Source organism: Plecotus auritus, assembly GCF_963455305.1.
Source record: "Plecotus auritus genome assembly, chromosome: 12".
Classification (NCBI taxonomy): domain Eukaryota; kingdom Metazoa; phylum Chordata; class Mammalia; order Chiroptera; family Vespertilionidae; genus Plecotus; species Plecotus auritus.
Window position 1 is genome coordinate 43,936,873 of NC_137778.1, and position 12,458 is coordinate 43,949,330.

General features: G+C 45.7%; 1 protein-coding gene across 2 annotated transcripts in view; it reads left to right on the forward strand.

Annotated features, from left to right (window-relative positions):
• Positions 1–12,458, forward strand: part of DPYD (dihydropyrimidine dehydrogenase) — a 387,253-nt gene that overhangs the window by 182,812 nt on the left and 191,983 nt on the right. The window contains exon 9 of one of the 2 annotated variants that reach the window (XM_080648192.1): positions 11,203–11,310. The exons of the other annotated variant lie outside the window; for it this stretch is intronic. Within the exon in view, the coding sequence (XP_080504318.1) occupies positions 11,203–11,310 (108 nt within the window). The remainder of the gene's footprint in view (positions 1–11,202; positions 11,311–12,458) is intronic. 2 annotated transcript variants of the gene reach the window in all.

Sequence of the window (12,458 nt, forward strand, 5' to 3'; positions counted from 1 at the left end):
GCTGAGTGGGTCCATTGGTTGAGCATCATCCTGGGCCCCGAAAGGTTGGCGGTTCAGTTCCCGGACAGGGCACGTATCTGGGTTGTGGGTTTGATCCCCAGTCAGGGCGTGTATGGAAGTCAACCGATTGATGTTTCTCTCTCACATTTATATTTCTCTCCCCAATTCAGAGCTTCAGTTTTGACAAGAATCTTAGCCTGTGAAAGGAGCCCTTCTAAAGGTTGAGTTGAATCAAACAGATGTCGAAAGGATGTGGTTTTCTTCTCCTGTGTCCCACAGTCGGCATCTTAGTGAGTGCCCTCGTCCTCCCTGCAGTTACTGTACTGGGAGAAGAAGGTAAACACGCATCTCTAGGAAATCTATAGACACAGTTTCAAATGCTCTGTACAGCGTTTCTTGGAAGCATTAGCAATTTCTTCAGAGTTTGCATCTTATTCCTCAGTGTCTTCCTAACTGTCTTCATGTAAACATCATACTTGAAATGACTTCTCTCTGGGTGGCAGTGTTGCCCAGGAGGGTAAACTGTGTTTACGTGGAGGTCGTAGGCACGCCCTGCCATGTGTGTGAGTGGAGGTTTCCCGTATCCCAGGTGGGGAACAGGCGAGAGCTCCTGTTCCATCCGAATCCTTGCAGCAGCCCTGCCGTGGCCTCCCGCCTGCCTTCATTCCCGCTGCCTGCCTGTCCACGCCACACACGTCCACCGACGCACCCTTGTTGACATTCAGAGCTGATTCTATCACCTCCCTGCAGGGTCTTCTCAGTGTGACATCCACTCTCCTCAGTGTGACCTGCAGGGCCCATGTGACCTGCCCACCTGTGCCCTCCGGTCTGCTCCCCTGACCACACCCCAGGTCCAGGGGATTGCCCTCTCACCCTGGCCTGCCTTTGCTCTTCCTTCCCCTTCTTCCACCACTGGGAGCACTCACCTCTAGGGACTCAGCGTGGTGTGGCTGTCTGCAGGCCGTGTGACCGGAGTTTGGATGCTGGACTGTGCGTCCCTCTATCAGAGAATGAACCTGCTGTTTCTAACTTTCTGATTACATATCCTGGGAGCTATGCATCTGCATATCCCCAGCACTTAGTGTGTTAGCTAGCACATAGTAGGCACTCAATAAATAGGAGTGAAGAATCAGTGAAATAAAGTAAGCATCGAAGTTCCTATTCCCAACTGATTGTGATTATAATTTAAAATTCACAGCTGGGCCCTGGCCGGTGTGCTCAGTGGGCTGGAGTGGCGACCCATATACCAAAAAGTTGTGGATTCGATTCCCAGCCAGGGCACATACCTAGATTGCTTGGTTGATCCCTGGTTGGGGTGCATATGGGAAGCAACCTGTGAATGTTTCTCACATCGATTTTTTATCTCTCTCTCTTTCTCTCTTCCTTCTCCTTTCGCTAAAATCAATAAACATACTTAATCCTTGGGTAAGTATTTAAAAAAAATCACAGCTGGACCAAATCTAAAAGTGCAACGTGATAAAACTATATATTTATTTGGCATTTTTTGGTAATGAAATTTCAGAACTAGATATGTTACAATTATACATTGACTCTGCCAGGTTTTATGTGCTCATATTTAAAGAAGTTTTAACTGGCACTAAATTTAAATAAATTATCTGTAGTTTTGTCATCGTTATGGTTGTTGTTATGGTGTTTTATACTAAAATTGTGTTAAACATCAAGGAAGGTACAAGTGTAAAAGTAATAGGATTTTTAAAAGTTTAAAATACATAAAAGCTAACTCATTTATTAGCATTTGTCATACACCCGTCACTGGGCTAAGCAATTATCACATTATTGAGATATATTATCTCATGAATCTCCCTGTGAGGCAGGTTTTATAGATAAGGAAATGGAAACTTAAAATTTAAATAACTGATTATGCAAGGTTACCCAGCTGATCTACGGTGGAATGGTGACAGGAACACAGGTGCGTCTGATGTCAAACTCGTGCCTCCCCCTTCCCCCAGGGCGAGCATACGTACACATTCTTACATAAACGAGCGTTTGTTCTCGGTGAGAGTGACTGACAGGTGTGGATAATTACCTCGCATTGTGGCATTTGTGACCACACTCTCTGCACTTGGAATGGCATCTGGGTAAGAGCGACAGTGTAATGGATTTAATCTTCATGAGTGTGACTCTTTAACCCACATGTGAGGCACAGCGCTTACAGAATGTAATGTGAAGTATAACTCCTCTATGCACACACACAATACCATGCATGCATGTACAAAGGTACATGTTTCTTAGAGTCTTGTGTTTCTTGAAAAACCCAGGCCAGGTTCAGGCTCTGCTTCTAGATAACCTACCTGTTTGGTGGATGAACACACAGGTTCTAGAAGGTCAACCACATGGTTCTGGAATTGTTGACCACGACTGCCCATCAAGAATGTCTTTGGGAAAGTGACTACTTTGTGGAATTTTCTGAATTCCGAGAAAAGTATTCTCATTTCAAGACTCTTAACCCAGCAACAAGTCAATAATATTAAATACATTCCAAGTGTACTTAAGCATGGGACTAATTTTTTTATATCACACATTAGAGGCCCGATGCACGAAATTCATGCAAGAGTGGGCCTTTTCTCCCCCCGGCTGCCGGCACCGGCTTCCCTCATAGCCCTGGCTTCATCCGGAAGGTCGTCTGGAAGGATGTTGGGTCTAATTAGCATATTATGTTTTTATTATTATAGATGTTTTTGAAGAAATCTATTAAGATACATTTTATGCTAAAATTTATAGAATTATAGTAGTGATTTAGAGTAAGGTGGATTGGCATAGAAATGCGTCCCTTGACTCTAAGAGGAAAATGCATAATTAAGATGAAATGACACCTTATTGTGAATATTATTTCAAGACGAAAGACCTATATGGTAGCATAACCAATATCTATGATTATAAATTGCTTTTTCTGCCTGTGAAATTAAGTAATTACAACAATATAGAGCTATAGTATGTTTACTTGTCCCAATAAATAGTTCTATAAAGAAATACATTTTTGTGACTCTTCTATTTTTACTTTATTTTTTTAAAATACATTTTTATTGATTTTAGAGAGAAAGAGAGCGGGAGATAGAAACATCAATGAGGATAGAGAATCATTGATCAGCTGCCTCCTGCACACCCCCTACTGATGATCGAGCCCACAACCTGGGCCTGTGCCCTGACCGGGAATCAAACCCTGACTTCCTGGTCCATAGGTTGATGTTCAACCACTGAGCCACTCGTGTGGGACTAACTCTTCTATTTTTAAAGATGAGGAAAGGGAGGTTTAACGTTGAGTAACTTGAGCATGAACTTGTAGAGAAAAGCTAGTAAGTGCCAGACTCGGAGTCCATTAGAGGTGGTCTGACCGTGACCCAAGGTGCTGTGCATTGCCTCTCAGAGGTGCCTGGTGAGAATCCAGGGATGAGAGAGCAAAATCTAGCAGCCAGGGAGTCTCCGAGCACATGGGGTGCCCGGTCTGTGTTTGAAAGCGGCCCCTTGCTTCCTCAGGCTCAACATCGTCTCACTTCGCAGAGTCTGAGGCCAGACATCACAGGAGTAGTTCAGACCCACGGCCACACCCTTGCCTTGTGTGTCACCTCTTCGCATTCCAGGACTGTAGCCAAGAGTAGCGTGGCTCTCCAGGAACCCGCTTAAGTGCGTGACCTAAATGCATGCTATGTTCAACATGATTGTCTAGCCCAGCCAGCGTGGCTCAGGGGCTGAGCATCAACCTATGAACCAGGAGGTCACAGTTAGATTCCCGGTCAGGGCACATGACCGGGTTTCGGGCTGGATCCCCAGTGGGGGGTGTGCAGGAGGCAGCCGATCTATGATTCTCTCCCATCACTGATGTTTCTGTCTCTCCCTCTCCCTTCCTCTCTGAAATCAATAAAAATATATTTAAATGCACATTATGTTAACAACGATTGCCTCAAATGGTTGATGTGCAGAATAGGCTCACAACAGAGTTGTGAAAGTCTGGGGGACAATGACAGAGGGGCTTGCGGGTGTCTGCAGTTAAGAGTATATTTGAGTAAATGATGGAGATGTATAATTTTTAAAAACACCCCTGAGAAAGTAAGGCATCCAACCCGATGAGCGTGTGGCGCATTTGCTGGTGATGAACGTATCCGTAATACCTCTGAGATCCCGTCGGTCCAGCGGCCTCCCCCTGCCCGGGATGTGTGTGCACGGTGGCAGCCGTAATGCCTTTCCCCGCTGGGCCGTGCACAGACCCTGCGTTTAGGTGGCGGGTGGAGGGGGTTTCCGTTACGGATGTGGATGGAGATAAGTGTTTTAATTACTTTTTTAGTGTCTGTGCTTTTGTATTTGTCTCTCCTCTTCCCTTTTATTTCCTGCTGTTGAGATTATGGCCTCATCGCCACAGCAGGTGGCGGTGGCAAATTTGTTTTCTTTGCAAGCCTGGGAGATTTATTTTGTAATAGAACTGTTCCTTTTTAGTCTTTTATTATTAATGATTTCTTTACTTTGGCATATAGTATACGGACGGAGTCCTAAATAGTCATTTCCTAGCACCATCTAAGAATTCCAATCGTTAAGGAAAAAACCTTTGCCTCAGGCGTATTGTTTGATTTTTATTTTATTTGTGTTATTTTTTGCTTCACAATGTGAGGATTAAAATGTAGGGAAATTGTTTTATAGTGAAAGCCAGATGAAAATGAGAAACAGAGAAAAGAGAAGGAAGGGGATAGAGAAAAGAGAAGCGGTCCCAGAGGTAAATCATCCTTTACTAAGGAATACCAAATAAAGAGGTAGACGCTGTTGACAGTTACAGGAAAACACGTCGATACAGCCTTACTAAAAGAGGGATTTGCAAGATCTTACGTTTATATTAAAATTAAATTTTAATTGTTAAAATAATTTCTGCTCATTATAACAATATTAGAATATTACAAAAGTGTAAAGAGAAATATATATATATTTTTTTTAGTTTAAGATTATGTCATGTTGGTTGTTTTCTATGCCCCTTGATATAGAAAGAACAACAGATAAGAAGGTTCCTGAGTATAGAAATTGTTTATTGGGAAAGTAAAACGCACGCAAGGATATTTTGCCCATCTTGGAGTCCTTGGGCATCATTTTGTTAATTAAAATGAAGTCTGTATTTTTTCCCAAAAACGTAAAGGCAGTAAGCAGGCCGAGACCACAAAGGAAGAGTGAGTCACCTTCTCACTCTGTCATGTGGGCTTGCGGGATGTTTTCTGATGGGTGAACAAGCCTCCAGGATTGTAACGATGACGCTAAGTGTATTCCACACGTGTGACCCTGCTGAACGCTCTTTCTTAACATGTTATATAGTTGTCACCTGTACGCGCTCCACATCGGAGTTACGTGAACCCATCTCATGGCGTGATGGCACGTGCAGATTTTCTGCAGGAAGTTATGAGTGACCTGAAATACATTTTTGCCTTAATTTTGTGGGAATTACCATCTTGGGTTATTTTATTCCCTTCCTCAAGGCTCTTTAAAAAGGTATCAGACATCTTACAAATTCAGTACAAGAGCATCTGTCAGATTTTCAAAGTGGCCCAAGTGCCCAGTACTTCTCCCGGTTCTGGCTCCACTTATTGTATGTACCGTATGTCATGGGGGAAATCCTGGTGTGAGATGGTGACTCCCATTCATACACCTTCGTCTGGTTGTGCTCTAACCAACTGCGTGCTGCACGCCACGAGGCATGTGGTCACGCTGAGGGAGGAAGTAGGCGGCAGTTACACGGAACAGATGTTTAACGAGGATCTGACAGGTTGGTGGAGTGAATGCTGTTGTGATGCACGGTGATCTGATTTCACGTGTGTTGTAGGGAATGGCCGCATTCTTTCTGAATTCGGTCCGAACACTCAGAACTAAGTGTACTTGCTGGCAGGGGGACAGCGGGGAGAAGATGGGGAGTTTTATTGAGAAAAGAAGCACAATAGGGCTCATTGATCTCTTTCTAATCAATATATAGATCCGAGGAGTATAGCCCATCTGGCACTGTTGTCCCTTGGAAATAAGATACAAGTCCTCTGGGTCATACGCGTGATCTTTAAGTGACAGGTGACGAGCATTGTAACCCACTGTGCATGTTAGACCCTCAGGGGAGCGTGTTACTTCTCTGCTGTGACCCCACGTGTCTGGGCTGGTATAGGAAAAGCCTGCCTTTTCTAGATATTAATTAAATACATATATTAATAGGTACATACATCTATGATTTTATACCTACATTTACACATCTTGTACACACCCGTTTAAAGGGCTTCCTATGATCCATTCCAATGACTTTTGTCTTTGACAGTGTTTCCTATGACGCTTTTTATCATGTGAGTCTTTATTTTTCATCGTTTTTACGTTTTGCCCAAGACAATGATAATGACTAACATATGAAGGTTGCTTTAGACCAGCCGTGGGCAAACTACGGCCCGCGGGCCGGATCCGGCTGTTCTATCCGGTTCTCTTGCTCTCTCCTCGGCTCCTTTACTTTGAATTTATATTAGTTCACACAAACACTCCATCCATGCTTTTGTTCCGGCCCTCCGGTCCAGTTTAAGAACCCATGGTGGCCCTCGAGTCAAAAAGTTTGCCCACCCCTGCTTTAGACTTACCGGATGGAGCACTTTTGTGCGCACATCTCTTTCTAAGTTTCAGAACACCCCTGCCTCGGGCAGGGCTTCTGCCTTCCAGAATCAAGGAGTTGGAGCGTCGGAGTGGTGCGTAACTTTGCCCAAGTACAGCTGGCGAGAGGAGATCGTGAGACGGACCCCCGGTCAGTCTCTGAGGCAAGACGTTACTGGACTCCAACCTGAACAACCCAGTAAACGTGACGCGGTCTTCACCTTGCTGCCTGCCTGGTCTTGGCTCCTGTGCTTTGAGGCTGTTGAATTCTGTGGACCAGATGAGGGTAGAGTGCCCTTGTCTGCACACAGCCTCTTAGTGAAGCCGAAGAGGCCACGTTTCATGGACTCTGTTACCCACCTGTCCAGCACCGACCACTTCGAGGTGTGACAATATCCTCCACTGTGTGTATCATGGGCGAGATGCACGTTTAATGTACGGCTCTCCAAATGTCACTTCAGCACACTGAACCAAGGCTTGTGGGGAGAGGATGCGAATAAAAGGAAACATTCACTTCACACACGTTGTTCTCATCTCATTCTCCCAACCACACTCCGACGAGGCGGCGGCCGCTCCGGCAGAATAACCGACTTGCCCAAGGTCACGGTGGAAGTAGAATTTTAATGCAGGAAGTCTGACCTCGGAGGTTTCCTTCTGATTCCATATACGCTGGGTTACAATAGTTATAGAAATAGGCCAGTCGGCATGAAGACATCTTTAAAACATTAAGGGGACAGAACTGAAAAGAACGGTCACAGAGACATCGCATTCACAGAAGCAGGTGTGTGGCTGGGGCTCACAGCCTCGTGTCCCTCCATGGGTTTGTTTCATGAGCCTCTCTGTCATCTGCGATGTGAACCGTCTCCGGCGTGCACCACCGGTCCCATCCCGGTGTAGACCCTGAGGGCTGAGGTCACAGGACAGGCTTTCTCCTCCGAGGAGAAGGTGAAACCCCAGATACAAATTCTTCCAAAAGTGAGAAACGCAGGACTCGCACCCCTGACTACGTCTGGCTGCGCTCAGCCAGGGACCTTGAGGGGAGCCACCTGCCCAGCGGGTGCTGTCTCCTGGCATCCTGTGGGGGAGATGCCCAGGGCTGGTGCGCCTGAGGGGGCCCCGTGCCCCTGCTGTGAGCCAGCGGCCTGCGGGGGAGCCGTCCGCTCCGCCTCCCCGTGTGCCCCGAGGCCCTCCCCAGCGCGGTCTGTGCCATCGCTCTCTCCCCCACGGTGGCTCAGCTGCCACCCACGTGGACGCCGCCAAGAAGGAGCGCCAGCGCACCAGCGCTTGCTCAATTCAGTGAACCCTGAGGGGTGACCCGGTAAAGGCGCACAAGCAGACACTTCGAACTCTGAGCGCGGCTCCGGAGACGCAGCTCACCCCTCCCTTACTCCCGAGACGGGCCCGCCAAGAGTCCGCACTGCCTGGTTCTTGCTCATCGGAGTGTGCGCAGCTCAGCAACTTACCAGTAACATGAGCACAAAGGATGTCCTGTGCACATTGCCACTCTTCTTTTTTTTAATATATATTTTTATTGATTTCAGAGAGGAAAAGAGAGGGAGAGACAGATAAAAGCATCAATGATGAGAATCATTGACTGGCTGCCTCCTGCACGCCCCACACTGGGGATCGAGCCCGCGACCTAGGCAGGTGCCCTGACCAGGAATTGAACCGTGGCCTCCTGGTAATAGGTTGATGCTCAACCACTGAGCCACGACGGCCTGGCCACACCACTGTTCTTTGTTCTGTAGCTGTTGCAGAGAGGGAGGTGTTTGGGAAGCAAAGCAGAGATGCGTATTTCAAAGAGCATCAAGCAGTGTGGGATATTGAGTAGCCATTGAAATGGGTTTGTTCAGCCATTTGTATTAATGAGTACTTAAATGCCACAGATTCTACCTGGTTTGGCTCAGTGGGTAGAGCGTCAAAGGGTCCGCAGGCTCACTTCTGGTCAAGGGCACATGCCCAGGGTTGCAGGCTCGATCCCCAGTAGGGGCATGCAGGAGGCAGCCAATCAGTGATTCTCTCTCATCATTGATGTTTCTATGTCTCCCTCTCGCTTCCTCTCTGAAATCAATAAAAATATATTTTAAATGCAACAGATATCATTTCAGGTGACTTAACAGGAATGAATACAAGTCAGTGCTATTGGATAAAAAGAAGAGAAGAAAGTAACCAGCAAATCACCAAGGGGATGCCCGCACAAAGGGGAACATTCCAGAAAGGGTTGTACCAGGGAGAAGAATCACAAAGCAGAGCGACAGCCCGAGGCAGTGCCAGCCTTCCCTCTGCCCCCAGGCGGGAAGCTGGCCACACACATTCTGGGCTGGATGCGTACCCATAGTCGTAGAGCAGCACTGAATCCTGGATGTGGAATGGTTCGTTCATTTATTGATTTTTAATTATATTTTTATTGATTTCGGAGAGGAAGGGAGAGAGAGATAGAAACATCAATGATGAGAGAGGATCATGGATCAGCTGCCTCCTGTACGCCCCTTACTCTGGGGATCGAGCCCCCAACCTGGGCATGTGCCCTGATCGGGAATGGAACCATGACCCCCTGGTTCATAGGTCGATGCTCAACCCCTGAGCCAGGCCGGCCGGGCTGGAATGGTTAATTTAGAGACCACTCGTTCCGTAGCACCGCATTGTAACGGGGCTCACTAGTAGTTCCAGCCTTACACGTGACAAGGGCAGCGGACTGCCCAGTTGGAAACGGGCTCTGCTGCTCACCTGTCCCGTGGTCCTCTGCGGTCCCTCCCTCCTCCCGAGCCTCAGCTCCCTCCCTCCTGGAACGCGGAGCACACTGTCAGTTGTGTGTAGAGTTGTCTTGAGAATTAAATGAATTATGTATTTTTAAAAAATCACCAATAGGCCGTGCATTTGGAACAGTACCTACAATGTGTGATCAATAAATGTTCAATTAGATTTCTGTCACCTAAGCAAAATTTTGTTCATTTCTGTTCTTTTTGGAGAACTTGAAAATGGTCGTTTTTCGGCAGTTCTTACAGAGGTGTTCCTTTGTGTACACGCACCCCGAGTCACCGGTCTCCGTGTCTGTGCAGGGGAACAAAGACACACCTGGATTTCATGAAAGACGGGAGAAACCAGTCTCCACGCCGATCGGTCGCGTTTGTCAAATCTGTGTCAGTTCCTCTTCATTCATAAACCTCCTTCTTCCCGCTGAAAAGTGAATTAAGAAGTCATTTCAGTGTCACTTTGAAATCATCCTGGTGTAGACACAGGCCTTATTTATTAACACGCCGCCGCCTCTCGGGGAGATCTGCCTTTGATCGATGGGTATTTGCAAGTTTCATTATCTTTCATAGCTCCCTCTCAGAAGCTTCATTTGTCTTTCTTTGTAGCCCTTTGTTTAATTTGCCAAAGTTTAGTACTTTACTCTGATCTAAGCTTTATTCTTTCCTTGACATAAGATGTGAAATGTGAAAAAAAAATGATAAAAATTCAGCTACTTCTGTCTCTCTCTCTCTTTTTTTTTTTTTTTGCATTAACCATTTTTGCACATTAAAACTTTATTTGCATGTCTTAGTGCTTCCTTAGGATAAATTCAAAACTGTTTTCTAGAAATTGAGCACTAATCTGTGTGTCTGTCAGAGGAGTATAACAATCCATCTCTATGCTTGCCACGAAATAGAATTCTCTTCAACCCTTTGTGTGTTAGAAGAGGGGAAATCAGATCACAGTCTTAATTCATGTTCTTACATTACTTAGTTAAGATGTTTGGTGCTTATAAGGTGTTTATATTCTTTCTTACACCAATTTTTGTTGTTCTTTGTTTATGACTGTTGAAAAGCTAATGTTCTATCTTAAAATTGAGAAACTTCTTTATAAAGACATTTTATTTGTTAAAATATTCTCCTGGTGAATTATTTGCCTTTTAATTTGCTTACAATATTTTTCATTATAGAAGTAGCTGAATTTTTATGCTCAAATATATTTTTCCTTTGATTGTTTTAGTCTTTTTTTAAAGATTTCCCATATTCAGGAACTAGTCAAATGTGTATCGATAACTTTTTTTAGTTTTGTGATGAGTTTTTTATATTTAGCACTTTAGTACATCACAACTTATTTTTATTTATGCCGTGAGGAAAGAATATAACCTGATCCCGGCCATTGTGGCTTGGTGGTTGAGCATCAACCTATGAACCAGGAGGTCATGGTTTGATTCCCGGTCAGAGCAAATGCCCAGGTTTCGGGCTCCGTCCCCAGTGTGGGTGTGCAGGAGGCAGCTGATCCATGATTCTCTCTCTCTCCCTTTCCCTTCCTCTCTTAAATCAACAAAAAATAATTTTTAAAAAAGAATATAACTTGGTTGTCCCCTGAACACTATATGCCCGTGTGCATCCATGCTTCTGTGTATGATTATGTGTGTGTGAAGGGGTGATGTCTGATGTGTGCCTAGTTTTATATTAAAGGTCTCCTCTGAGGTCTGTTATTGTGAGCATTCGTTCATGTGGATTTGCTTATAGATTTTTTCCCCTCTAGGAACCACCTGACCTCAATGATGGCAGCTTTCTACGTTTTTAACTGCCGGATAGGAAACGTTCCTCCTGCTAACGCCGTTTTATACACGTTTGTTCTCAGGTTTGCCGGAACCCAACCAAGACCACGTCTTCCACGGCCTGACGCAGGAGCAGGGCTTCTATACGTCCAAGGACTTTCTGCCTCTTGTCGCCAAAGGCAGTAAAGCAGGTACAACAGCGTCTTCCGTTCCTGACGTGGTCGGAGGGATTATAATGATACTAAGTCCAGGCTCCGTAGGATGTTGTGCAACCTGATCCTTCATGACACTCATCCGAGAGGGGTGGGGTGATGTCCCCCTTGCCGGCGTCTACCTGTGCGCCCTCAGGCAGGCGTCGCTGGAGGAGGCTTACTCTCGCAGGCGGTTTGAGCTGCCTCCAGAGACATTGCTTCTGAGTGAGAGTCGGAAGCAAACCGTGGAAGATGTTCTCAGAAGGAGTGGCAGGGACTTCCGTTTGGATACGAGTGCATCTAATCGCTTCATTTTGGAATTGGACAACTGGCTGTATCCAAGCAGGCAGAAAGATGGTCCCTCCGAGAGCGGTGAATGTCTGAAGTTAAAGGAAGGCACTGGATGGACACCCTGGGGCGTGGTGTCTGTGGTAGCACATCCTGAGCTTAGGAGCAGCCTGGAGCTTGGCTTTATCTGGGCTGGAGTCATGTCCTAATGATACAGAGGCTGAAATATATTCTCCAAAAGCAAATCACATCAACCCTTTAACATACATACTTCCTTCTGAAATGTATTTTTGTTGATTTCAGGGAGGAAGGGAGAGGGAGAAAGAGATAGAAACATAAACGATGGGAGAGAAACATGGATTGGCTGCCTCCTATACGCCCCCCACTGGAGATCGAGCCCACAACCCAGGCATGTGCCCTGACTGGGAATCGAACCATGACCTCCTGGTTCATAGGTCGATGCTTAACCACTGAGCCACGCCTATTGGGCAAGCATATATACTTTTAAATGTCTATTCTGACATCTAATTGCATGTAGAAAAGATAAGAGCTTACATTTTTCTCCAAACATTTTTTTTAAAGCCACATCTCTTTCTATAGATTATTTTGTAGAAGTTTACCGCTAAAGATGTGTACCATCCCCTCTTCCTCCTTCCAAGCGAGCAGGATATACATGTGGCTGAGATGCTTTCTAAGGAAGGTCATAGCCTCATGGCCTCTTTTGAGAATTGCAGGAGCCGGGTGTGTAATCCCAGATACAGACTCTCCCAAGCAAATGGATTATTATGTTTATGGCAATTACAGGCCCGTGCTATCCAAGATGCCATTTCAAAAATTATAGTAATTTATCTTATCAGCAG